The 27195-nt window shown below is 43.3% G+C and overlaps 1 protein-coding gene across 1 annotated transcript in view; it reads left to right on the forward strand.

Annotated features, from left to right (window-relative positions):
- Positions 1-27195, forward strand: part of PLXNC1 (plexin C1) — a 168387-nt gene that overhangs the window by 97015 nt on the left and 44177 nt on the right. Inside the window, exons 17-21 of the mRNA XM_040408849.1 lie at positions 2343-2449; positions 5342-5395; positions 6303-6436; positions 8044-8242; positions 23541-23687. Coding sequence (XP_040264783.1) covers positions 2343-2449; positions 5342-5395; positions 6303-6436; positions 8044-8242; positions 23541-23687 — 641 coding nt within the window. The remainder of the gene's footprint in view (positions 1-2342; positions 2450-5341; positions 5396-6302; positions 6437-8043; positions 8243-23540; positions 23688-27195) is intronic.

Below are 27195 nucleotides of genomic sequence, written 5' to 3' on the forward strand. Positions count from 1 at the left end.
GCCTCCCTAGCAGCTAGGGAGACTCATCCCCAAGCGGCCTGTTATAGGATACACCCATCATCTTCCCCCCCAAGGGTGGGGGTATTTTAGACTTTGAATAACGCTGTTTAATAACTGTATCATTGCAAATAAACAGCAGAATAAGCTGCCCAGATCTCTCTGCTAGTTTGCTAAAAAGTATGAGTCTGGAGTCAAAGATTTTTAGCATCTTGTATAGCCACATGTTCAGGGTTCAAGATGCAGTTTTTGAAGGCAAAAAAAGAGTAGCAGTAGTATCTGCCCATAATACTTTCTCTTTTCCTTCATAAAAAAAAACCTGAACATGTAGCATTGTCTACACTGCATTTAATTGTATGTATGGGATTTCAGCCTGTGAATACAAACAATAGTGTTTCTATTCACTGACAGTACCTTAAGGGTACTTTCAAACTTGCGTTTTTCTTTTCCGGCATAGAGTTCCATCCTAGGGGCTCTATACCGGAAAAGAACTGATCAGTTTTATCCCCATGCATTCTGAATGGAGAGCAATCCGTTCAGGCTACGGTTTTATCTCCGGCCAAAAAAACAGAAGACTTACCTGAATTCCGGATCCGGCAATTTTTTTTCATAGGAATGTATTCGTGCCGGATCTGGCATTCAAAATACCGGTATGCCGGATCCGTCCTTCCGGTCTGCGCATGCGCAGACCGGTAAAAATGTGAAATAAAAAAATCTAAATGGATCCGTTTGTCCGTATGACAAACGGACAGACGGATCCATTCTTGCAATCCATTTTTAAGACGCATCAGGATCCTGATCAGTCTTCAAATGCAATCAGTTGGCATACGTTTTGCCGGATCTGGCAGGCAGTTCCGGCGACTAAACTGCTTGCCGGATCACTCTGCCGCAAGTGTGAAAGTACCCTAATATCGTTAAAAAATTAGGAATTGTAGCACAACCTAAATTAGAAAGTTGTAGAAATGTTCATATATTTATATAAAACCAGAAAACCTCTTTAAAGAGGACCTTTCACCACGAAATGCAGTGCAATCTGCAGGCAGAATGTTATAGAGCAAGAAAAGCTAAGCAGATTAATATGTAGTTTTGTGGGTAAAGACTCTTGTAATTTATATATTTATATTTATGCTTTTTCTGAACTTAAAACCCCCTGAGCACAGCTATCACTGACTGACATCTATCTCTGTATACATACTTACACAGAGAATGCTACCAATCACTGATAACACCTCCCCGTGTACAACTATCAGTGACTGACAGCTATCTATGTATACACACTTACACATAGAATGCTATCAATCACTGATAACACCTCCCCCGAGTACAACTATCAGTGACTGACAGCTATCTATGTATACACACTTACACATAGAATGCTATCAATCACTGATAACACCTCCCCTGTGTACAACTATCACTGACTGACATCTATCTCTGTATACATACTTACACTGAGAATGCCATCGATCACGGATAACAACTCCCCCATGTACAACTATCAGTGACTGACAGCTGTCTCTGTATACACACTTACACTGAGAATACTATCAATAACAGATAAGACCCACTGTACAAATAAAGTTTTATTGATTCTTTTCCCATAAATCTATATGTCAATCTGCTCAGCTCTTACTGCTCTATTACATGCTGCCTGCAGATTGCTCTGCATTTCATGGTGATAGGTCCTCTTTAATTCTGTATTGAGCTAGAATTATAAATAGCCAAAGCCCTGAGCTTGCAGTAACAAGCAAATATTCACTTATGCCACGTTGATTAAAATAACGTCTAATTACCATAGTTGGCAATTTCTTTCCACAAATTTAAAGCCATGCAGGCTTGCTATCATATAGCAGAGAGTTTGCCCCTCTACTCTTCTGCTCCTCACAGCAATGTGATTTGCTTTCCATATGTGAGGAGGACATCTTTCATACAGGTGACAGTAGTGGGATTTCTGTGGGCCCACCCAGTTGCCCACAGGTAGCATTACTGAGACGGAGCCTAGACTCCTTGGCCTCTTGTATAAGGCCTAGAAATTACTGATGGTGGCTCAGCAGGTGACAGGGACAAAGAATAGTAGCCAGGAGTTATTAGACATTTGCTTGGATGAGATATTCTGGCGGGAGCTAATGTACAGGAATTGGCTGAAAGAGTTGTATTACAACTGACATTTAAGACATGTAAGTAAGATCAGTTTGGTTGGTGGGACCCCCCATTAATCTCAAGAATGGGTGGATTCTTAGGTGACCACAAATGCATGTGAACCCTCCATTGACATCAATCAAAAAAAGATATGATCTTGAAAGTTTGAGTAAAAATTTTCATTCATAGATGATATTTTTGTGCAGGTTTTGCAGAACTCCAGACAGATAAAGAAGTTGTGACCGTGGAATCAATAGGGACCATTCCATTCTTTGACTACAGACATTTTGCTTTAAACACTTTATTTCCTGAGGTAATTTGTGCTTTTTAACCCACTAATAATCTTTTTAAAGTGGTGGGCCACCTTTTGGGGGGAAGGGGGTTGCCGTTTGGTACTGGCTCCTTTGCTCCCCGTCGTCAACTGGGTGTCAAAGTGGATGTTGACAGGGGGGCACCCCTTCGAGGAAGCTGAGGACAGGAGCAAAGAGGTCAGGACCCAGGTAAGCATGTTTCCCTTTTGCAAATCTGCTATAAACCCCCAAAAGGTGGCAAACCCCTTTAAAGGCAATTAGATATATAAACCTGTTGTCTAGTTTTTTTATGGTCAACTCCTAAATGCATATTTTGTTGGGGAATATTGTAGGCAAATCTCTGGTTATTTCAGTCTTATGTCAGAGAATAAACTGGGAAGCAAGTATTCAAGGATAAAGGCAGAAAATAATAGAGTTTATAACATTACAAATAATAACAGGGTGACAAAAAGGACAAATATGTATAATAGAAAAGTATTTTGTTGCACGGAAGAGGGTTCAAAAGATGAGCATATGATGGATTCTTTTATGGGTTTAGCTTTATATTCACATAATTACAAATCACATCATAAACTTAGGTGAAGAGTAGACTTTATCTGAATCTAAGAAAAAACCCAAGAATAAGTCAAGCCTACCTAACTATTAATGTAGCTCAAAATACAATATAAACCTAATTACAAACATTCCAGATTCTGTCACATGCCATTTTTCGGCAGAATCTGCGACTTCTTCCCAGCCCAGGTCTAAAAAAAGGGGTTGTGGCGTGTGCGTGGAAGGGGGTAGGCTGGAAGGCTCGCCTCATTCATCATTTTCTACACCTGTTTTAGGCGTAGAAAATGGTCTAAATTTAAGACAGCAAGGAAGTTGGCTTACATTTAGAATGGGCAGTGAATACACCGAAGTTAGGTAGAGGCCGTCACCTCTACATATCTTTGGCGATCTACCACCAGCACAGGGACTTATTAAGACTGGCGTCTAAAACGCCGGTCTTAATAAGGGACCCTAATAGATGGCAAAACATGATTTGAGTTCTGTCATAAGCGCTAACTGCATACAGTGTCATCAATGTATAAGGGAATGCAGTGAAGCTTCCTCTACTGGTGGCTGCTGATTATATTATAATTTGAAATATTGAATCTATGGGGCACATTTATTAATACCAGCGTTTTAGACGCTGATCTTAATAAAGCCCTGCAGTGGCGGTGCTTTATTACATTTAGACCATTTTCTATGCCTAAACCAGGTGTAGAAAATGGTAAATGAGATGGGCCAACCAGCCCGTCCCCTTCCCTGCCCACGCCATGCCCACTTTTTTCGACTTGGCGTGAGTGGGGAAAAGTCACAGATAGCTGTGCAAAGGAACTCATTTAGGCATAAATTATGGTATTGTTAAGGGTCCATTCACACGTCCTCAAAATGGGTCCGCATCCATTCCGCAATTTTGCGAAACAGGTGCGGACCCATTCATTTTCAATAGGTCCGGAATGTGCTGTCCGCATCCGCTTTTGCGCATCCGCACTTCCGTTCCACAAAAAAATAGAACATGTCCTATTCTTGTCCACAATTGCGGACAAGAAAAGGCCTTTTTTATGAGAGTGCCGGCAATGTGCGGTCCGCAAAATGCGGAACGCACATTGCCGGTGTCCGTGTTTTGCAGATCCGCAAAACACATACGGACATGTGAATGGACCCTTAGGCTGGATATTTACTGTAAGTGAGATGAACAGAGAGCTGGGGTGCTGCTTGACAACATAATTTTGCTTTTGAGTAGCGTATTCATTGCAACCAATCTGTCTGAGAGGAATCTGTTGTGGAGGCCAAAACTGGATTGGCCCTGTACACAGAATGAGAAAAGCATTTTGGCCACTAGTGTTGATCACGAATATTCGAATTGCGAATTTTTATTGCGAATATAGGTACTTAAAAAATTCCCGAATATTTAGAATATAGTGAAATATATTCGTAATTTCCAATATTCGAGATTTTTAAAAAAAAATCTGTACACATGATCCCTCCCTGCTTCTAGCTTGTGGGCCAATGAGAAGGCTGCAGTATATTTGACTTTAGGAGTAGTGTTGATTGCGAATTTTCGTAATGCGAATTTTATCACAAATTTTTCAATTGCTGAGTAAAAACATTTCTTCCTGCTTCTTGCTTGTGGGCTAATGACTCATGGTGAATATTCTAAAAAACTAATATATAGCGCTATATCGAATATATTAGCTTTTTCGAATATTCGTAATATTCGAAAACAAGAATATATAGCAATATAGTGAATATTCGAAAAAAAATTATAATATAGAGCAATTTAGCTAATATAGTACTATAATCTTCTTTGTCTAATAGTTGTAATTTTTTTCTCATCTGAAGTTTAGATTGGAAAAAAAATTATAACTATAAAAAAAAGATTATAGCACTATATTAGCTAAATTGCTCTACATTTGTTTTTTCAAATATTCGCTATATTGCTATATATTCTTGTTTTAGAATATTACGAATATTTGAAAAAATGAATATATTCGATATATTGCTATGACTCATTGGCCCACAAGCAAGAAGCAGGGAGGAATCATGTTTTTACTTGGCAATTAAAAAATTTGCAATAAAAATGCGCATTACGAAAATTCGCATATTACGCGATCATTAACTTGCCTATTTTTGGAGAAAAAAAACGTAGAATATAACGAATATTCAAATTACAAAATATTCGCGAAGAATCGCGAATTCGAATATGACCCCTGCCGCTCATCACTATGGCCACCATGAAACTTTTATTATAAAATCCATTAGGTTTCTATAAAGATAGCTATAGAATAGATGATAGGTAATCAACAAGACATACATTCATACATTTTATAACTTTGATGGCATTAATTAAAATGTTTTTTCCTTAGGTTGACAAAACTAAACAAGATTTATGTGAAAAACTATGTGAAAATATTCCATCAGTGAGTAGAATCTTTGCACTGTAAAGTTACTACAGAATTGTGAGCTTCCATCTTGTACAGTGACATCCACCCTTTTGTGAAAGTAGATGTGCAGTTTGATGTTGCAGCTCCAAGTTCAGGCTGTTACCATTGATATGTTCTAAATTTGAACACTGAAAAGGAAACGTGTATCAAATTTATGTTTTTCTAACGGATTCATCAAGTTCATGAATCAAAGTGTGTATTCACTTTGTACATTTGTTTATATGGCACAGATATATAGAATCTAAATACAGTCTAGGTAAGCTGCATGTACAAAGCAACAGAATTGCAGCCAACTGAACTGGATCACTTAGTGGCCAGTTTATTTTGAATACAGCTGCAGCAGGTCACCTGGGCCGATCGATCATTCCCACTTGCTTGAATGGGAGCTGAGCTGTAGTATCGGCATTGTCACTACACAGTAGACGGAGACTTGTGCTTCAGACCATGTCCACTGTATAGTTTCTGGCACCAGCAGCTTCCTTGAACAGCTGATCTGGGGAAAGGGTGCCGGGTGCCCCCCCCCTCCCCACCAGCTGATATTGAGGACAGGTCATCAATATCTAAATACCAGGAAACCCTTTTAATCAGTAATCTTTTTTTTACCCTTAATCATAAAAGCTATGGTCTGGTTGAGACTTAAACATCATATCCCACCATTATCTGACCTGTAGAAACACATTCCTTACCATCATTACTATCACTGTATTTTGTGTACAGTGTCCATATTCCATACTATACCTGCATCTAAATGCAAACTGGCACCCTGATATTTCATTATCCAAGTCTGTTTGAGGAAGAAATGAGAGCATACCAACCCAGCCAACTGCCACTTTTCTTTCCATGGGCCAACAATGATAATAAAATAGGATCTTACTGCTTATAGCCATTCCAAACCAGAAAGTCAACTCAAGATGAGGAAATAGTAAATACTCTGAAGACATTATTCGAGAATCAAAATTTCCTGGTTCTACTCATCCACACCTTGGAAAAACAGACTGATTTCTCAATCAAGGATCGGTAAGAACTACAGTAATTTATATATTTTCCTTTTAAAAATTTGCTTTTATTGTGCTTGAATGCCACTTCCAGTCAAATGTCTTATCATTCTAGTCCATGTAGACTTTCAAGTGACCCTGTAGAAGTGATTGTAATTATTAGAGATGAGCGAAGTTATCAAACATTAAATTCAGCTATTTGGCCAAAGTGAACAAAGAAAATTCAGGTGCGATGACAGGGAACGGTGCTGAGGTCTTTCAGGGCATAATCAGAGTTTAAAAACAAAAAAATACATACCGTATTTTTCGCCCTATAAGACGCACCTGCCCATAAGATGCACCTAGGTTTTTGAGAAGGAAAATAATAAAAAAATATTTTGAACCAAAAGGTGTGCTTTTGGTGGGTTTTGAACTAATGGTGGTCTGTGGATGACGCACTGTTATGGGGGATCTGTGGATGGCACTGTTATGGGGGATCTGTGGATGGCACTGTTATGGGGGATCTGTGGATGGCACTGTTATGGGGGATCTGTGGATGGCACTGTTATGGGGGCATCTGTGGTTGACACTGTTATGGGGTGGATCTGTGGATGACACTGTTATGGGGGGATCTGTGGATGTCACATATATAGCATTTTATACAGTGTAGTGACCCTCAATACAGAGGCTGGAGGCCGGCAACTGGTGTTGAAATCGTGGCGGGGCCTGGTGCAGTCACTGTACTCTATTACACCGGGCCCCGCACACAGCAGTATTCATATGTAAAGGGTAGGCAATCCATATGTAAAGTGTAGGCAATCCATATGTAAAGTGTAGAAATCCTCTGCGGTAGGGCAATTCACTTAGTACTTCGTCATGTACATCCTCCCACTTTTTTAATGAAGCAGGCGGAGCATGCCCCTGATGAAGTGAGTGACCGGCCAGCCTGCCTGCTAGTATGGGAGTTTCATAGTGAGTACTAGGTGGATTTCCCTACCGCAGAGGATTTCTCCACTTTACATATGAATACTGCTGTGTGCGGGGCCCGGTGTAATAGAGTACAGTGACTGTACCGGGCCCCGCTGCGATTCCAGAAGGTTTCGGCCTCCAGCCCCTCCTCCCTCCCCGCTGATACATCGTAGGCCGCGCTGTCCAGCATCGGGGCCCGCGATGTTTCAGTTTTAGTAGAGTAATGGCAGTATTCGCCCAGTAAGACGCACTGCTATTTTCCCCCACTTTTGGGGGCAAAAAAGTGCGTCTTATGGGGCGAAAAATACAGTACTCACCTCATCCATTTGCTCACGGACAGACTGTCGCGGCCATCTTGATTGAAGAAAACACGCCAAATCTCACGCGATGCCCGGGCGCAGTGACGTCACTCAGTGCATGGAAGAGTTAATGCATTTTCAAGATGGCCACGACAGCCTTTCTGCGAGCAAATGGATGAGGTATGTATTTTTTTGTTTTTTACTGCCATTTCAGGGAAAATTGATTTGTTACCACGAAGCGCTAGGAAATTTGGCTGCATGACAAATTGAATTTTTCCTGATATTCGGCTCGAAGTCCAATTAGTTAACTTCGATTCACTCAACACTAGTAATTATATATTGGAAGCAAATCATAACCTGTAATTCTTTATTGTTTTATTAGATGTATGTTTGCATCCTTCCTGACCATTAACTTTCAGAGTAATCTACTCTATCTCACTGGGCTACTTGAAAGACTGATTAAAGATCTCATTGAGCAATCAAGTAACAAACAGCCAAAGTTGATGCTAAGACGAACAGAGACAGTTGTTGAAAAGCTATTGACCAACTGGATGTCTACTTGTCTGTATGGCTTTCTGAGAGTAAGTAACACTTTTTATTTTTTTCAGTGCATGCCAAGCTAGCACTTCTTTAGGCATAGTTCATATTTCAGTGATTTGTTCAGTGATTGTGAGCCAAAACCAGGATTGGAGCCTATGTAGAGATAAGCTATAATGGAAAGATTTGCAGCTGTTTTGTGTTTTCAACCTGCTCCTGGTTTTGGTTCACAATCACTGATGGAAATCACTGACCAAATCACTGATGTGTGAACTAGGCCTTACAGGTGAAACTCAAAAAATTGGAATATTGTGCAAAAGTTCATTTATTTCAGTAATGCAACTTAAAAGGAGTTGCATTAATGCAACTTAAAATTAGAATTTTGTGAAAAGGTTCAATATTCTAGGCTCAAAGTGTCACACTCTAGTCAGCTAATTAATCCATACCCCCTGAGCAAAGGGTACCTCAAAATTGTGACTTTGGGGTTTCCTAATCATCCAAATTATAACAAATAAAGGCTTGAAATATCTTACTTTGCATGTAATGAATCTCATATATTAGTTTCACCTTTTAAGTTGCATTACTGAAATAAATTAACTTTGCACGATATTCAAATTTTTCGAGTTTCACCTGTATATGAAGCTAAATCTGCTTGCTATCAAGTGGTTGCAATCACTACAAAATCTGTTCTGTGTGCCCAAACAGTGTATTCTAATCATACTCAACGTTGAGATTACAGCACTAAAAATGAAAAGTTGTGGAATTGTGGAAATCACAAGATCAATAGACATGTTAATGATATGCAAAGAATAAAAAATGGAAACAAAATATTCAAAACATCTTGATTTATTCAATAATGATTATGAATACCACGCACAGAAATACAATCACTTACATCTTGGCATAGTATAAACAAGGTTATTAATAGTTGTCTGATAAAGGTGCTGTCATGCTGAATGCACTTGGGCAGGCAAATTATCAAGATCTGCTGCAGGTAGCTCCCTTTGCAATTGTGGACCACTGACATCTCAGATGTGCTTGATGGGAGACAAGTCTAGACAGGGGTGCACCTAGCCTTTCTGCTGCCTGAGGTGAAAACTGAAACGGCACCCCAACCTCCCAATGCCAATTTCTTAACCTACCCCTTCCCTCCAGTCCTACTGTTAAAGACATACTTGGAAAACAGTACATACGAAGCTATAAAACATACAGGGTAATACAGCGCCAAATACTGTGCCCACTGTGCTTCCCAATACTATACTGCAGAAACAGAAAATCCCCCTTCCGCTGCCCCCCTCTTGCCCCTACCTGGTGCTGCCTGAGTCAATCCCCTCACCTTGCCTCATTTGTGGTGCACCCCTGAGTCTAGAGAGGCTGCAGCCCATGTTAGCAAGTTTAGGCCACACAGGCTGCTCACAGTAGTATAGAATATAGACCTCCATTGCAATCTTGCTGTGCACCATAATAGCCTTTCAGAGTGGTGGTGTGAGGTCAATGGAATACCTGTAGTTGGATGTCTGGCTCGTAACCCAAATTCATTCAAATGCATTCTGATGGTTGTGTAGACACTGCTCGCCGCCCTAGGCTTCATATATGATGTCCAATTTCACTTGCAGTACACAATGGATCACTATGCACTATTCCTCTAAACAGACGATCCATCCAAGCAAGGGTTTGCCTCTGTGCACCTCTTGCTGTCATTCCAGTTCATCATTGTTCTCATAACCACCAGGCCATGCAATGTTGAACAGTACTAGCATATCGGCCTAGGCACATAATGACAGGGGCAGACTGGCAACTTAAAGTGGCCATGGAAAAAAATACTAAAAGTGGCCCCGTTTTGTAGTTGGGTCCAAATTGATCGAAGGCAGGCACCCCAACAGAGCCAAATACCACAGTCCATCACAAAATAATGCCAGCAGCACAAAATACATTCCCAAAAACTTCCACTGGCTGGCTGTGAGGAGGGCCCAGGTGGCCCCCTGGGCATTGGCCCACCAGAAAATTTCCCTATAAGGTCTATGGCCAATCTGCATAACGATCTTCCAGAGAGCGAAACCAACATCTCTCAGTTCAGAGTTTCTGTCCCTTTCAGTTTGTGACAAGTGGCGACAAGTTGCAAGTTGACCAATTGCACATTCATCCCACACCAATTTTTGAGGTTTCATGAAAAACTTTGCTTTCAATTCTACTTTTATGCACCCGAATTAGAGCTAGGTGCTTGAAAATGTTATTATTTGCATATTTTAGCAACACCTGCTACTTCCTCAATTTGCATAACCATATGGCTTGTCTTTCTTGGTGCTGCAATTTCAACGTTGAGGAGTGTATATTATGTCAAAGTTGCTTAGTTCTCATTGCTATAGTGTTAATAGAGCACACCCTTGCAATGGCAATGTCCAGACGGTTTGTTCTGTTGGTGATGTTGAAACTGCTAATTGCTGTCTGTTACAAGGTATAAAAAGATTACATCCCTGCAATTGCAAGCTTCGCATTATCTCTGACTCTACCTTGTCCACCCTTACTCTTTTATTGGCCAGCCTTGTTCACGTGAGCAATGCTGGCCATATCAAGGGCAGCAGGAAGTGTGTTGGGCTATTAAATACACAATATACAGCAGGCAGTATGAGAAGCAGTGCAGACATCTTAGATTGCAGAAAAGGAGCCAGAGAATTGACGGGTGTACAACTAAAAAAATTAAAAGAAGGGCACCATGAAAGTGTTCTGTTTATTCCCAGTTAATATAAAAAAATATTTGGTTGAACTGTAGGGTCACTTTAACCCCTTGCTGCAAATGGACATACATGTATGTTCTGATTGCATGTAACTTGCTGCAATCAGACATACAGCTACGTCCGAACTGTTAAAGTGTCACAGTCCCAGAGTCTCCACTCTCACTGAGAGCAAAGACATGGGAGAAGCTGGTAAAGAACCAATCAGAGTGGTCCCTTGCCAGCAATCACTATGATTGGTTAGTAATCATCTGAAGAAATAGGAAAAGGCGCCACTCACCATACTCGTGGAATCTTCTTTTATACTGTATAGACTAAGCAATCGGAGCATAGGCACTGTTAAAATGTGTTCAGGCTCTGATTTCAGGCCTTAAATAAGGTATGGCCCCCTTTGTGCTCCCTGTGCCCTGATGCCCCCTTTGTGCCCCCGATGCCCACATCTTGCCTCTGCACTGTGTCATACTGCCCCCCCCCCCCAGCCTTACTGCATTGAGATGGTGGTGGCTCAGGAATGGAGCTGCCACCATCAGCGTCCCGATGGTTACCATGGCAACTGGACGCCTTACAATGACTCCAGACGTGCCATGTACTGAAGTCTGACAGACCCTGCCATAGGCAGCGTCTGATCAGGCCTTCTGTCAGTGTAATGCCTCATTCGCAAGTCAGTATTTTGGTCAGTGATTTCCATCAGTGATTGTGAGCCAAAACCAGAAGTGGAGCCCCCACAGACATAAGGTATAAGGGAAAGATCTGCACCTGTTCTGTGTTTAGAGCCCCATCTGTTTTTTTGGCTCCAAATCACTAAAGTAAATCACTGACCGAACACTGACATGTGAATGAGGCATAAAACTGACAGTACAGTGCATTGCAATAGATGACTATTGCAGTGTACTGTACAGCAATCTTCAAGATCCAAGTGGGACTTGGTAAAAAACAAAAAGTTAAAACAAAATACATTTAAATAATTCCAATAAAAAATAAAATAAATGGCTTTTCCCCATCTGCTCCCTGTTAATTTATTAAAAAAATGAAAACAAATTAAATAAAGTATACATAATTGGCATTGCCGCATCCATAACAACCTGCCCTATAAAAGGATCACAATACTTTTACTGTAGGCCTACAAAAAAACAAGCCCTCACACAGTTACATTGGTGAAAATTCTTTATGAAAAACACTGAAAGAATTTTTGCCCACTTTACCTCCCAAAGAAATGGTGTAAAAAGCAATCCAAAATTCTTATGTACCCCAAAATTGTACCAATGAAAACTACATCTTGTCCCACAAAAAAACAAGCCCTTACATAGCTCAGTCAACAACAAAAAATAAAGTAGGGGTATAGTTTCCAAAACACATTATTTTTTTTGTGTGTGCGTGCGCTGATTGTGGCCGGCACTCTTAGCATCCAGCCACTGTTAGCGCATCGCCCATCACACCGCTGATAAGCGAGTTTGAATCGTTTTAAAAATTTTTTGTTAAATTTTTGGGTCTTTTATTTATTTTTATTTATTTTTATTATTTTTTTCTGTTAGGTTTAGGGTGGGTTAGGGTAGTGAACGTGAACACCCGTCCCCCCCCACACACTAAATAAAGTTTTACACACACGCACACACACTCCCCTATGGCCCGCCAGACGTTCTCGGCCGAGGAGGCATACGCCCTGCTTGTCTCCGACTCCTAGAGCCCCAGTGAGGACGAGGATGACCCCACTTTCCTCTTGTCATTCGCGTCCTCCTCATCATCTAGTGATGATGATGAGCCCCCATGGCAGCGGAGACGCCGACAGGCGGAGCCAGGGGGCCCCCATGCCAGGGACCCTGTGGCCCACACTAGTATGAGCCGCCCTGGGGCTCGTACTAGTTTTCCGGCCCACCAGATAAGTTCACCTACCGGTGAACTTGTCTGGTGTACCCCAGAGGATTTTGATCCCATGATTCCTGACTTTGTTGGCCAACCAGGAATCCAGATTCCCACAGTGGGCTTCACTGAATATTACTTTTTTAGTTTTTTTTTCAGTGACCACTTTGTGAATCTGATGGGGTAGCAAACCAACTTGTTCGCCCAACAGTTCATTGCTCAACACCCGGGCTCCTTTTTGGCTAGGTCCGGTGGCTGGACTCCGGTCAGTGCAGCCGAGATGAGGACGTTTTGGGGCCTTGTGCTGCACATGGGTCTAGTCAAAAAACCCAGTGTCAGGCAGTACTGGAGTGGGGACGTCCTCTACCAGACCCCACTCTACTGTATGGCCACGACACGTTCCCGTTTTGAGGCAATTCGGAAATGCCTGCATTATGCAGATAATGCAGCATGTCCCCCCGAGGTGATCCTGCCTATGACCGCCTGTACAAAATCAGGCCGGTCATCGATCACTTCAGGGCCAAATTTTTGGAGGCCTATATACCTGGAAGGAAGGTCGCTGTTGATGAGTCTCTCATTGCTTTCAAGGGGAGACTCGACTCATTTTCCGCCAGTATGTTCCCTTTAAGCGGGCGAGGTATGGCGTGAAGCTGTACAAACTTTGTGAGAGTACCTCAGGGTACACTTATAAGTTTTGTGTGTACGAGGGGCGAGATTCCCGTATTCAACCCCCAGAATGTCCCCCCACTCTGGGTGTTAGCGGGAAACTTGTGTGGGACCTTATGCACCCACTGCTAGATAAGGGTTACCACCTGTATGTGGATAACTTTTATACTAGTATCCCCTTGTTCCAGTCCCTCGCCGCCAAATCCACGTCCGCTTGTGGGACTGTGCGGAGAAATCAACGCGGCCTCCCTACCCACCCCCTCCAGGTACCTATCCCCAGGGGTGAGACCCGTGCCCTTACCAGTGGAAACCTGTTGCTGGTCAGATATAAGGACAAGAGGGATGTCCTTGTACTGTCCACAATTCACGGTAACGACATCACCCTTGTCCCTGTGCGAGGTACCGCGGCAATGGTCCTCAAGCCCGATTGTATCGTGGACTACAATCGGTATATGGGAGGAGTTGATCTCTCTGATCAAGTCCTCAAGCCATATAATGCCATGCGCAAAACCCGGGCATGGTACAAAAAAGTTGCGGTCCACTTGGTACAGGTTGCCTTGTACAACTCTTTTGTGCTGTCCCGGAGCGCTGGCAACACAGGGAAATTCCTGCAGTTCTATGAGGCAGTCCTCGAGGCCCTGATCTTTTCTGACCAGGAAAGAGCAGGCCGGAGTACCTCGGGAACTGTAGGCGCCCGGATCGTCCCTGGCCAACACTTTCCAGGTGTGGTCCCCCATACTGGAAAGAAGGGACGTTCCCCAAAAAAGTGCACAGTGTGTCACAGGAGGGGGATACGGAAGGACACCACCACTCAGTGTGACACGTGCCCCGATCATCCGGGCCTCTGCATTGACGGTTGCTTCAGGGAGTACCACACTTCCATGGAGTACTAACTTTATAATCCCCTTCCCCAATTTTAATTCTAATTGGCCACAGACAATCGCCCAGAAAAAAAACAAAAAAACTATGGCTCTCAGACTTTGGAGACACTAAAACAAAATAATTTTTTTTCCAAAAATGATATTATTTTGTAAAACTAAAATAAATAAAAAAAGTATACATATTAGGTATCGCCGCGTCCGTAAGAACCTGAACTATAAAAATATCACATGACCTAACCCATCAGATGAACACAGTCATAAAAACGGTGTAAAAAAAGAAAAGTTTTTGTCACCTTACATCACAAAAAGTGTAATAGCAAGCGATCAAAAAGTCATATGCACCCTAGAATAGTGCCAATAAAACCGCCCTCTCATCCCGCAAAAAATTAGCCCCTACCTAAGACAATCGGCTAAAAACTAAAAAAAAATGACTCTCAGACTATGGAGATACTAAAATGTTTTTTTTTTGTTTTTTTAAAAAGGATATTATAGTGTAAAACCTAAATAAATTTTAAAAAGTAGACATATTAGGTATTGTCGCGTCCGTAAGAATCTTCTCTATAAAAATAACACATAACCTAACCCCTTAAATGAACACAGTCCAAAAAATAAAATAAAATCGTGCCAAAACAGCAATTTTTGGGCAAATTTTCCATTTTAATCAATTTTTCCGTTACAAAGCAAGGGTTAACAGTCAAACAAAACTCTATATTTATTGCCCTGATTCTGTAGTTTACAGAAACACCCCATATGTGGTCGTAAAATGCAGTATGGCCAAACGGCAGGGCGCACAAGGAAAGGAGCGCCATATGGTTTTTGGAAGGCAGATTTTGCTGGACTGTTTTTTTTTACACCATGTCCCATTTGAAGCCCCCCTGATGCACCCCTAGAGTAGAAATTCCATAAAAGTGACCCCATCTAAGAAACTACACCCCTCAAGGTATTCAAAACTGATTTTACAAACTTTGTTAACCCTTTAGGTGTTCCACAAGAGTTATTGGCAAATGGAGATGAAATTTCAGAATTTCAATTTTTTGTAACCTTGCCTCACTAAAATGTAATATAAAGCAACCAAAAATTATATGTACCCTAAAAATAGTCCCAACAAAGCTGCCACCTTATCCCGTAGTTTCCAAAATGGGGTCACTTTTATGGAGTTTCTACTCTTGGGGTGCATCAGGGGGGCTTCAAATGGGACATGGTGTAAATAAACCAGTCCAGCAAAATCTGCCTTCCAAAAACCATATGGCGTTCCCTTCCTTCTGTGACCTGCCGTGTGCCCGTACAGCAGTTTACGACCACATATGGGGTGTTTCTGCAAACTACAGAATCAGGGCAATAAATATTGAGTTTTTTTGGCTGTTAACCCTTGCTTTGTTACTGGAAAAAATGGATTAAAATGGAAAATTTGCCCAAAAATTGAAATTATGAAATGTTATCTTGATTTGCCATTAACTCTTGTGGAACACCTAAAGGGTTAACAAAGTTTGTAAAATCAGTTTTGAATACCTTGAGGGGTGTAGTTTCTAGAAGGGGGTAATTTTTGGGTGGTTTATATTATGTAAGTCTCACAAAGTGACTTCAAACCTGAACTGGTCCTTAAAAAGTGGGTTGTGGAAAATTTCTGAAAAATTTCAAGATTTGCTTCTAACCTTCTAAGCCTTGTAACGTCCCCAAAACATGAAATGGCATTCCCCAAATGATCCAAACATGAAGTAGACATATGGGAAATGTCAATTAATAACTATTTTTGGAGGTATTACTATGTATTATAGAAGTAGAGAATTTGAAACTTGGAAATGTGCTAATTTTTCCAAATTATTGGTAAATTCAGTATTTTTTTATAAATAAAAATAATTTTTTTTACTCCATTTTACCAGTGTCGTGAAGTACAATATGTGACGAAAAAACATTCTCAGAATGGCCTGCATAAGTAAAAGAGTTTTAAAGTTATTCACACATAAAGTGACACTGGTCAGATTTGCAAAAAATGGCCAGGTCCTTAAGGTGAAAATGAGCCCGGTCCTTAAGGGGTTAAAAGGGTATTCCCATCTCAGACAATGGTTGCATATCGCTTGGATATGCCCCCATTGTCTGATAGGGACCCGCATCTACATAGAGAACAGATCCCTGATAGCTGGCTCGGCTTTTTCCGTCTGCCCCATAGAAATGAATGGGAGCAGTGGCCGCTCAAGCGCGGTGATTCAGTCCTATGGGGAGAGTGCTTGTCGGTAGACGGTCCCCGGATCCTCCAGACACCACCTTTCCCGCTCTGTTCTCGGTGTAGCTGCGGGTCCCTGAGGTGGGACCCAAACCTATCAGACAATGGGGGCATATCCTAACGACATGCCCCCATTGTCTCAGATAGGAATACCCCTTTAAGACCAAAACTGTCTGCAGAGGCAAAGGGTTAAAGAGCTTCTGTCACCCCCCAAAAGTCATTTTTCATTTTTGGGCTAATTAAAATCCTTATAGTGCAATTATTCAATATATAATGCTCTTACCTTTTTCTGTGGCTTAGTTTCTTTAAAAACCGCACTTTTATAATATGTTAATTACCTCGCTACCAGCAAGTAGGGCGGTTACTTGCTGGTAGCCGCCGCATCCTCCTTTCAAAAAAACGCCCCCTCCTCCTGTTGATTGACAGGGCAAGCGAGCGCTCTCCTCCTCCGGCTGGCCCTGTCTGCAATTCAAATCCCGCGCCTGCGCCTTACGTGTCTTCATTCGGCGCAGGCGCTCTGGGAGAAGGACGTTCGATTCCTCAGCACTTCCTCAGTGCGCCTTCGCCAATGACGTCTTCTCTTTCGGGTTTAGAAGTGACGTCATCGGCGCAGGTGCTTGCGCCAAATGAAGACACGTAAGGCGCAGGCGCGGGATTTGAATTGCAGACAGTGCCAGCCGTACCCCAAAATTGTACCAATGAAAACTACATCTTGTCCCACAAAAAAACAAGCCCTTACATAGCTCAGTCAACAACAAAAAATAAAGTAGGGGTATAGTTTCCAAAACACATTATTTTTTTTGTGTGTGCGTGCGCTGATTGTGGCCGGCACTCTTAGCATCCAGCCACTGTTAGCGCATCGCCCATCACACCGCTGATAAGCGAGTTTGAATCGTTTTAAAAAATTTTTGTTAAATTTTTGGGTCTTTTATTTATTTTTATTTATTTTTATTATTTTTTTCTGTTAGGTTTAGGGTGGGTTAGGGTAGTGAACGTGAACACCCGTCCCCCCCCACACACTAAATAAAGTTTTACACACACGCACACACACTCCCCTATGGCCCGCCAGACGTTCTCGGCCGAGGAGGCATACGCCCTGCTTGTCTCCGACTCCTAGAGCCCCAGTGAGGACGAGGATGACCCCACTTTCCTCTTGTCATTCGCGTCCTCCTCATCATCTAGTGATGATGATGAGCCCCCATGGCAGCGGAGACGCCGACAGGCGGAGCCAGGGGGCCCCCATGCCAGGGACCCTGTGGCCCACACTAGTATGAGCCGCCCTGGGGCTCGTACTAGTTTTCCGGCCCACCAGATAAGTTCACCTACCGGTGAACTTGTCTGGTGTACCCCAGAGGATTTTGATCCCATGATTCCTGACTTTGTTGGCCAACCAGGAATCCAGATTCCCACAGTGGGCTTCACTGAATATTACTTTTTTAGTTTTTTTTTCAGTGACCACTTTGTGAATCTGATGGGGTAGCAAACCAACTTGTTCGCCCAACAGTTCATTGCTCAACACCCGGGCTCCTTTTTGGCTAGGTCCGGTGGCTGGACTCCGGTCAGTGCAGCCGAGATGAGGACGTTTTGGGGCCTTGTGCTGCACATGGGTCTAGTCAAAAAACCCAGTGTCAGGCAGTACTGGAGTGGGGACGTCCTCTACCAGACCCCACTCTACTGTATGGCCACGACACGTTCCCGTTTTGAGGCAATTCGGAAATGCCTGCATTATGCAGATAATGCAGCATGTCCCCCCGAGGTGATCCTGCCTATGACCGCCTGTACAAAATCAGGCCGGTCATCGATCACTTCAGGGCCAAATTTTTGGAGGCCTATATACCTGGAAGGAAGGTCGCTGTTGATGAGTCTCTCATTGCTTTCAAGGGGAGACTCGACTCATTTTCCGCCAGTATGTTCCCTTTAAGCGGGCGAGGTATGGCGTGAAGCTGTACAAACTTTGTGAGAGTACCTCAGGGTACACTTATAAGTTTTGTGTGTACGAGGGGCGAGATTCCCGTATTCAACCCCCAGAATGTCCCCCCACTCTGGGTGTTAGCGGGAAACTTGTGTGGGACCTTATGCACCCACTGCTAGATAAGGGTTACCACCTGTACGTGGATAACTTTTATACTAGTATCCCCTTGTTCCAGTCCCTCGCCGCCAAATCCACGTCCGCTTGTGGGACTGTGCGGAGAAATCAACGCGGCCTCCCTACCCACCCCCTCCAGGTACCTATCCCCAGGGGTGAGACCCGTGCCCTTACCAGTGGAAACCTGTTGCTGGTCAGATATAAGGACAAGAGGGATGTCCTTGTACTGTCCACAATTCACGGTAACGACATCACCCTTGTCCCTGTGCGAGGTACCGCGGCAATGGTCCTCAAGCCCGATTGTATCGTGGACTACAATCGGTATATGGGAGGAGTTGATCTCTCTGATCAAGTCCTCAAGCCATATAATGCCATGCGCAAAACCCGGGCATGGTACAAAAAAGTTGCGGTCCACTTGGTACAGGTTGCCTTGTACAACTCTTTTGTGCTGTCCCGGAGCGCTGGCAACACAGGGAAATTCCTGCAGTTCTATGAGGCAGTCCTCGAGGCCCTGATCTTTTCTGACCAGGAAAGAGCAGGCCGGAGTACCTCGGGAACTGTAGGCGCCCGGATCGTCCCTGGCCAACACTTTCCAGGTGTGGTCCCCCATACTGGAAAGAAGGGACGTTCCCCAAAAAAGTGCACAGTGTGTCACAGGAGGGGGATACGGAAGGACACCACCACTCAGTGTGACACGTGCCCCGATCATCCGGGCCTCTGCATTGACGGTTGCTTCAGGGAGTACCACACTTCCATGGAGTACTAACTTTATAATCCCCTTCCCCAATTTTAATTCTAATTGGCCACAGACAATCGCCCAGAAAAAAAACAAAAAAACTATGGCTCTCAGACTTTGGAGACACTAAAACAAAATAATTTTTTTTCCAAAAATGATATTATTTTGTAAAACTAAAATAAATAAAAAAAGTATACATATTAGGTATCGCCGCGTCCGTAAGAACCTGAACTATAAAAATATCACATGACCTAACCCATCGGATGAACACAGTCATAAAAACGGTGTAAAAAAAGAAAAGTTTTTGTCACCTTACATCACAAAAAGTGTAATAGCAAGCGATCAAAAAGTCATATGCACCCTAGAATAGTGCCAATAAAACCGCCCTCTCATCCCGCAAAAAATTAGCCCCTACCTAAGACAATCGGCTAAAAACTAAAAAAAAATGACTCTCAGACTATGGAGATACTAAAATGTTTTTTTTTTGTTTTTTTAAAAAGGATATTATAGTGTAAAACCTAAATAAATTTTAAAAAGTAGACATATTAGGTATTGTCGCGTCCGTAAGAATCTTCTCTATAAAAATAACACATAACCTAACCCCTTAAATGAACACAGTCCAAAAAATAAAATAAAATCGTGCCAAAACAGCAATTTTTGGGCAAATTTTCCATTTTAATCAATTTTTCCGTTACAAAGCAAGGGTTAACAGTCAAACAAAACTCTATATTTATTGCCCTGATTCTGTAGTTTACAGAAACACCCCATATGTGGTCGTAAAATGCAGTATGGCCAAACGGCAGGGCGCACAAGGAAAGGAGCGCCATATGGTTTTTGGAAGGCAGATTTTGCTGGACTGTTTTTTTTTACACCATGTCCCATTTGAAGCCCCCCTGATGCACCCCTAGAGTAGAAATTCCATAAAAGTGACCCCATCTAAGAAACTACACCCCTCAAGGTATTCAAAACTGATTTTACAAACTTTGTTAACCCTTTAGGTGTTCCACAAGAGTTATTGGCAAATGGAGATGAAATTTCAGAATTTCAATTTTTTGTAACCTTGCCTCACTAAAATGTAATATAAAGCAACCAAAAATTATATGTACCCTAAAAATAGTCCCAACAAAGCTGCCACCTTATCCCGTAGTTTCCAAAATGGGGTCACTTTTATGGAGTTTCTACTCTTGGGGTGCATCAGGGGGGCTTCAAATGGGACATGGTGTAAATAAACCAGTCCAGCAAAATCTGCCTTCCAAAAACCATATGGCGTTCCCTTCCTTCTGTGACCTGCCGTGTGCCCGTACAGCAGTTTACGACCACATATGGGGTGTTTCTGCAAACTACAGAATCAGGGCAATAAATATTGAGTTTTTTTGGCTGTTAACCCTTGCTTTGTTACTGGAAAAAATGGATTAAAATGGAAAATTTGCCCAAAAATTGAAATTATGAAATGTTATCTTGATTTGCCATTAACTCTTGTGGAACACCTAAAGGGTTAACAAAGTTTGTAAAATCAGTTTTGAATACCTTGAGGGGTGTAGTTTCTAGAAGGGGGTAATTTTTGGGTGGTTTATATTATGTAAGTCTCACAAAGTGACTTCAAACCTGAACTGGTCCTTAAAAAGTGGGTTGTGGAAAATTTCTGAAAAATTTCAAGATTTGCTTCTAACCTTCTAAGCCTTGTAACGTCCCCAAAACATGAAATGGCATTCCCCAAATGATCCAAACATGAAGTAGACATATGGGAAATGTCAATTAATAACTATTTTTGGAGGTATTACTATGTATTATAGAAGTAGAGAATTTGAAACTTGGAAATGTGCTAATTTTTCCAAATTATTGGTAAATTCAGTATTTTTTTATAAATAAAAATAATTTTTTTTACTCCATTTTACCAGTGTCGTGAAGTACAATATGTGACGAAAAAACATTCTCAGAATGGCCTGCATAAGTAAAAGAGTTTTAAAGTTATTCACACATAAAGTGACACTGGTCAGATTTGCAAAAAATGGCCAGGTCCTTAAGGTGAAAATGAGCCCGGTCCTTAAGGGGTTAAAAGGGTATTCCCATCTCAGACAATGGTTGCATATCGCTTGGATATGCCCCCATTGTCTGATAGGGACCCGCATCTACATAGAGAACAGATCCCTGATAGCTGGCTCGGCTTTTTCCGTCTGCCCCATAGAAATGAATGGGAGCAGTGGCCGCTCAAGCGCGGTGATTCAGTCCTATGGGGAGAGTGCTTGTCGGTAGACGGTCCCCGGATCCTCCAGACACCACCTTTCCCGCTCTGTTCTCGGTGTAGCTGCGGGTCCCTGAGGTGGGACCCAAACCTATCAGACAATGGGGGCATATCCTAACGACATGCCCCCATTGTCTCAGATAGGAATACCCCTTTAAGACCAAAACTGTCTGCAGAGGCAAAGGGTTAAAGAGCTTCTGTCACCCCCCAAAAGTCATTTTTCATTTTTGGGCTAATTAAAATCCTTATAGTGCAATTATTCAATATATAATGCTCTTACCTTTTTCTGTGGCTTAGTTTCTTTAAAAACCGCACTTTTATAATATGTTAATTACCTCGCTACCAGCAAGTAGGGCGGTTACTTGCTGGTAGCCGCCGCATCCTCCTTTCAAAAAAACGCCCCCTCCTCCTGTTGATTGACAGGGCAAGCGAGCGCTCTCCTCCTCCGGCTGGCCCTGTCTGCAATTCAAATCCCGCGCCTGCGCCTTACGTGTCTTCATTCGGCGCAGGCGCTCTGGGAGAAGGACGTTCGATTCCTCAGCACTTCCTCAGTGCGCCTTCGCCAATGACGTCTTCTCTTTCGGGTTTAGAAGTGACGTCATCGGCGCAGGTGCTTGCGCCAAATGAAGACACGTAAGGCGCAGGCGCGGGATTTGAATTGCAGACAGTGCCAGCCGGGGGAGGAGAGCGCTCGCTGGCCCTGTCAATCAACAGGAGGAGGGGGCGTTTTTTTGAAAGGAGGATGCCGCGGCTACCAGCAAGTAACCGCCCTACTTGCTGGTAGTGAGGTAATTAACATATTATAGAAGTGCGGTTTTTAAAGAAACTAAGCCACAGAAAAAGGTAAGAGCACTATATATTGAATAATCGCACTATAAGGATTTTAATTAGCCTAAAAATGAAAAATGACTTTTGGGGGGTGACAGAAGCCCTTTAAGATCTCCTAGGTTATTGAAAGCTCTTGTCACACCCTCTTCTCCACCTCCAGTTAGTCTTGAGGTGATTGGCTGAAGGTCTATGGGTGTCATCATACACTGGCTGTTCTCGTGGCCTACATTGCTGGAGGGGCGGAGGAAGGGGCTTAAAAGGACTCTTGATACCAGAGATTGGAGGCAGACAAGGACCCTGCACTCACTTAATCCTGCATTTGCCTTTCATAAGGGTGAATTTTGCTGCAGTTCCTACATGCTAACCCCCACTTGATTAAGGTGAAAGAAAACATATGAGCATAGTAAGAGGAAGCAGAAGTGTTATTTCCTCCAGAACCTGTCCTTGGCCAGCAGAATAGACAGGGTGGGTTTTCCAAAGAAGAACAGTGAAGTGTTTGTGGTTAAGTATTTTATGAAAGCAGATGCCTTCAGACCTCAAAAACTGTGCATGAGCATAAATACACAATGGGGCAGATTTATCATTAGCTCAAGTCAGAGTAATGGAGTGAAAAAGTCGCAAAAAAATGAGCAAACGCTAAAACTGCGCACAAATTTTTCTGAAAGTGGGCGTGTTTTCTTATGTAAATGAATCTCTAGACAGATTTACTATTGGGACTATTTAAAAAGTCGCAAAAAAGTAGCAAAAATGCGCAATTTCACTCTAGTGAGGACCATGCTTATCTTATGAGACTTTTTAATAGAACATGCGAATTTTTCATAAAAACGTACGACTTTTTCGTAAGGATGTGCGACTTTTGTAAAGCTGCTTACTGACGAATAAACTGCTACCGTCAAACCATATTTATTACAGTCTTAAAGGGCCGATCATAAAACTGACTTTAGCCATATGTGAAAGTGGAGTGAGCTGTCAGAGTAATGATAAATCTGGCCCAATGTTGCTAGTCAATAATCTCTTTGTCACATACAGCTAAAATGCCTTTCTTTTCAAAAAGATATATATATTTTCCCCTTTATTAATCACTCTTGTATAGGAATCTGTGGGAGAACCATTGTACAGTTTGGTTTCTACATTAAATCAGAGGATTCACAGAGGCCCAATAGATGCAGTAACATGTAAAGCTCTCTACACTTTGAGTGAAGACTGGTTGTTGTGGCAGATAACAGAATTTAGTAGTGTGGTGAGTATTATTTACTACCTGTTCATTTTAACAATTACTTCATCTAGTTATGCCAGAAGGTGTATTTTAAAGCGGTTATATCCGGTTACCAAAAAATTCACATTATTTTTTTGTTTTTATGACATAACACTTACTGATAGAAGGTCATCATCCATGATCCCCCATTCTGGCACTTGAGATTTCACCCACGTGACACTGGAAGTAGAGTCAGAGCTTCCTGGGGGATGGCAACCCGACCCCAGTATCACATGACTAAAATCAGGACAGACTGCAACTCCGTCCCGTTGTCAGCGGCGCCACCAGTTACATCAGTTAAAGGGGCTGTACAGATTTCAAATGACTGCCCCATGGAGTCGTATGATAACTTTTGTGCCCGGACACTAAGTAAGGCTGGTTTCACACGGGCGTTGCGGGAAAAGGTGCGAGTGCGTTGTGGGAACATGCGCGATTTTTCCACTCAAGTGCAAAACATTGTAATGAGTTTTGCACTCGAGTGAGAAAAATTGTGCATGTTTGGTACCCAAACCCGAAGTTCTTCGCAGAAGTTCGGGCTTGGGATCAGTGTTCTATAGATTGTATTATTTTCCCTTATAACATCGTTAGGCCTCATGCACACGACCGTTGTGTGCATCTGTAGCCGTTGTGCCGTTTTCCGTTTTTTTTCGCGGACCCATTGACTTTCAATGGGTCCGTGGAAAAATCGGAAAATGCACCGTTTTGCAGCCGCATCCGTGATCCGTGTTTCCTGTCAGTCAAAAAAATATGACCTGTCCTATTTTTTTGACGGACAACGGTTCACGGACCCATTCAAGTCAATGGGTCCGTGAAAGAACACGGATGCACACAAGATTGGCATCCGCGTCCGTGATCCATGGCCGTAGGTTACTTTCATACAGACGGATCCGAAGATCCGTCTGCATAAAAGCTTTTTCAGAGATGAGTTTTCACTTCGTGAAAACTCATATCCAACAGTATATTCTAACACAGAGGCGTTCCCATAGTGATGGGAACGCTTCTAGTTAGAATATACTACGAACTGTGTACATGACTGCCCCCTGCTGCCTGGCAGCACCCGATCTCTTACAGGGGGCTGTGATCCGCACAATTAACCCCTCAGGTGCTGCACCTGAGGGGTTAATTGTGCATATCATAGCCCCCTATAAGAGATCAGGGGCTGCCAGGCAGCAGGGGGCAGACCCCCCCCCTCCCTTTATTGTAATATCATTGGTGGCCAGCGTGCGGCCCCCCCCTCCCTCTATTGTAATATCATTGGTGGCCAGTGTGCGGCCCCCCCCGGCCCCCCCTCTATTGTATTAATATCATTGGTGGCCAGTGTGCGGCCTCCCCTCTCCCCCCCCCGCCCGATCATTGGTGGCAGCGTAGAGTTCCGATCGGAGTCCCAGTTTAATCGCTGTGGCTCCGATCGGTAACCATGGCAACCAGGATGCTACTGCAGGCCTGGTTGCCATGGTTACTTAGCAATATTACAATATTAGAAGCATCATACTTACCTGCTGCGCTGCCTGTGACTGGCCGGGAGCTCCTCCTACTGGTAAGTGACAGGTCTGTGCGGCGCATTGCTTAATGATCTGTCACTTACCAGTAGGAGGAGCTCCCGGCCGGTCACAGACAGCGCAGCAGGTAAGTATGATGCTTCTAATATTGTAATATTGCTAAGTAACCATGGCAACCAGGCCTGCAGTAGCGTCCTGGTTGCCATGGTTACCGATCGGAGCCCCAGCAAATAAACTGGGACTCCAATCGGAACTCTCCGGTGCCACCAATGATCGGGGGAAGGGGAGGGGAGACCGCACACTGGCCACCAATGAAATTACAATAGAGGGGGGAGGGGGGCCGACGGAGGCCACACACTGGCCACCAATGATATTACAATATAGGGGGGGCGGGGGGGGTCCGCACACTGGCCACCAATGATATTACAATAGAGGGGGGAGGGGGGCCGACGGAGGCCGCACACTGGCCACCAATGATATTACAATAGAGGGGGGGGCGGGGAGGGGGCTGCACACTGGCCACCAATGATATTCAAACTGGGGAGGGAGGGGGGTCTGCCCCCTGCTGCCTGGCAGCCCCTGATCTCTTACAGGGGGCTATGATACGCACAATTAACCCGTTCAGGTGCAGCACCTGAAGGGTTAATTGTGCTGATCACAGCCCCCTGTAAAAGATCGGGTGCTGCCAGGCAGCAGGGGGCAGTCATGTACACAGTTCGTAGTATATTCTAACTAGAAGCATCCCCATCACTATGGGAACGCCTCTGTGTTAGAATATACTGTCGAATCTGAGTTTCACGATGTAACTCAAATCCGATGGTATATTCTAATATAGAGGCGTTCCCATGGTGATGGGGACGCTTCAAGTTAAAATATACCATCGGATTGGAGAAAACTCCGATCCTATGGTATATTAACTCCTGACTTTACATTGAAAGTCAATGGGGGACGGATCCGTTTGAAATTGCACCATATTGTGTCAACGTCAAACGGATCCATCCCTATTGACTTGCATTGTAATTCAGGACGGATCCGTTTGGCTCCGCATGGCCAGGCGGACACCAAAACGACTTTTTTTTCATGTCCTGGGATCCTCCAAAAATCAAGGAAGACCCACGGACGAAAAAACGGTCACGGATAACGGAGAAAAACGGAACCCGTTTTTGCGGACCTCAAAAAAAAACGGTCGTGTGCATGAGGCCTTAAGGTGAGTTCAATTTTTTGAAAAAAAATTTTTAACCCCTCCAGCCCTATTGTACTATGCATTCTGTATTCAGAATGCTATTATTTTCCCTTATCAGGCCTCATGCACACGACTGGTTTTTTTTGCGGTCCGCAAGAACGGGTTCCGTTTTTCCGTGATCCGTGACCGTTTTTTCGTCCGTGGGTCTTCCTTGATTTTTGGAGGATCCACGGACATGAAAAAAAAGTCGTTTTGGTGTCCGCCTGGCCGTGCGGAGCCAAACGGATCCGTACTGAATTACAATGCAAGTCAATGGGGACGGATCTGTTTGACGTTGACACAATATGGTGCAATTTCAAACGGATCCGTCCCCATTGACTTTCAATGTAAAGTCAGGAGTTAATATACCATAGGATCTGAGTTTTCTCCAATCCGATGGTATATTTTAACTTGAAGCATCCCCATCACCATGGGAACGCCTCTATGTTAGAATATACCATCGGATTTGAGTTACATCGTGAAACTCAGATCCGACAGTATATTCTAACACAGAGGCGTTCCCATAGTGATGGGGACGCTTCTAGTTAGAATATACTACGAACTGTGTACATGACTGCCCCCTGCTGCCTGGCAGCACCCGATCTTTTACAGGGGACTGTGATCAGCACAATTAACCCTTCAGGTGCCGCACCTGAACGGGTTAATTGTGCGTATCATAGCCCCCTGTAAGAGATCAGGGGCTGCCAGGCAGCAGGGGGCAGACCCCCCTCCCTCCCCAGTTTGAATATCATTGGTGGCCAGTGTGCGGCCC

The sequence above is a fragment of the Bufo bufo genome, chromosome 1 (genome assembly GCF_905171765.1).
Source record: "Bufo bufo chromosome 1, aBufBuf1.1, whole genome shotgun sequence".
Lineage (NCBI taxonomy): Eukaryota > Metazoa > Chordata > Amphibia > Anura > Bufonidae > Bufo > Bufo bufo.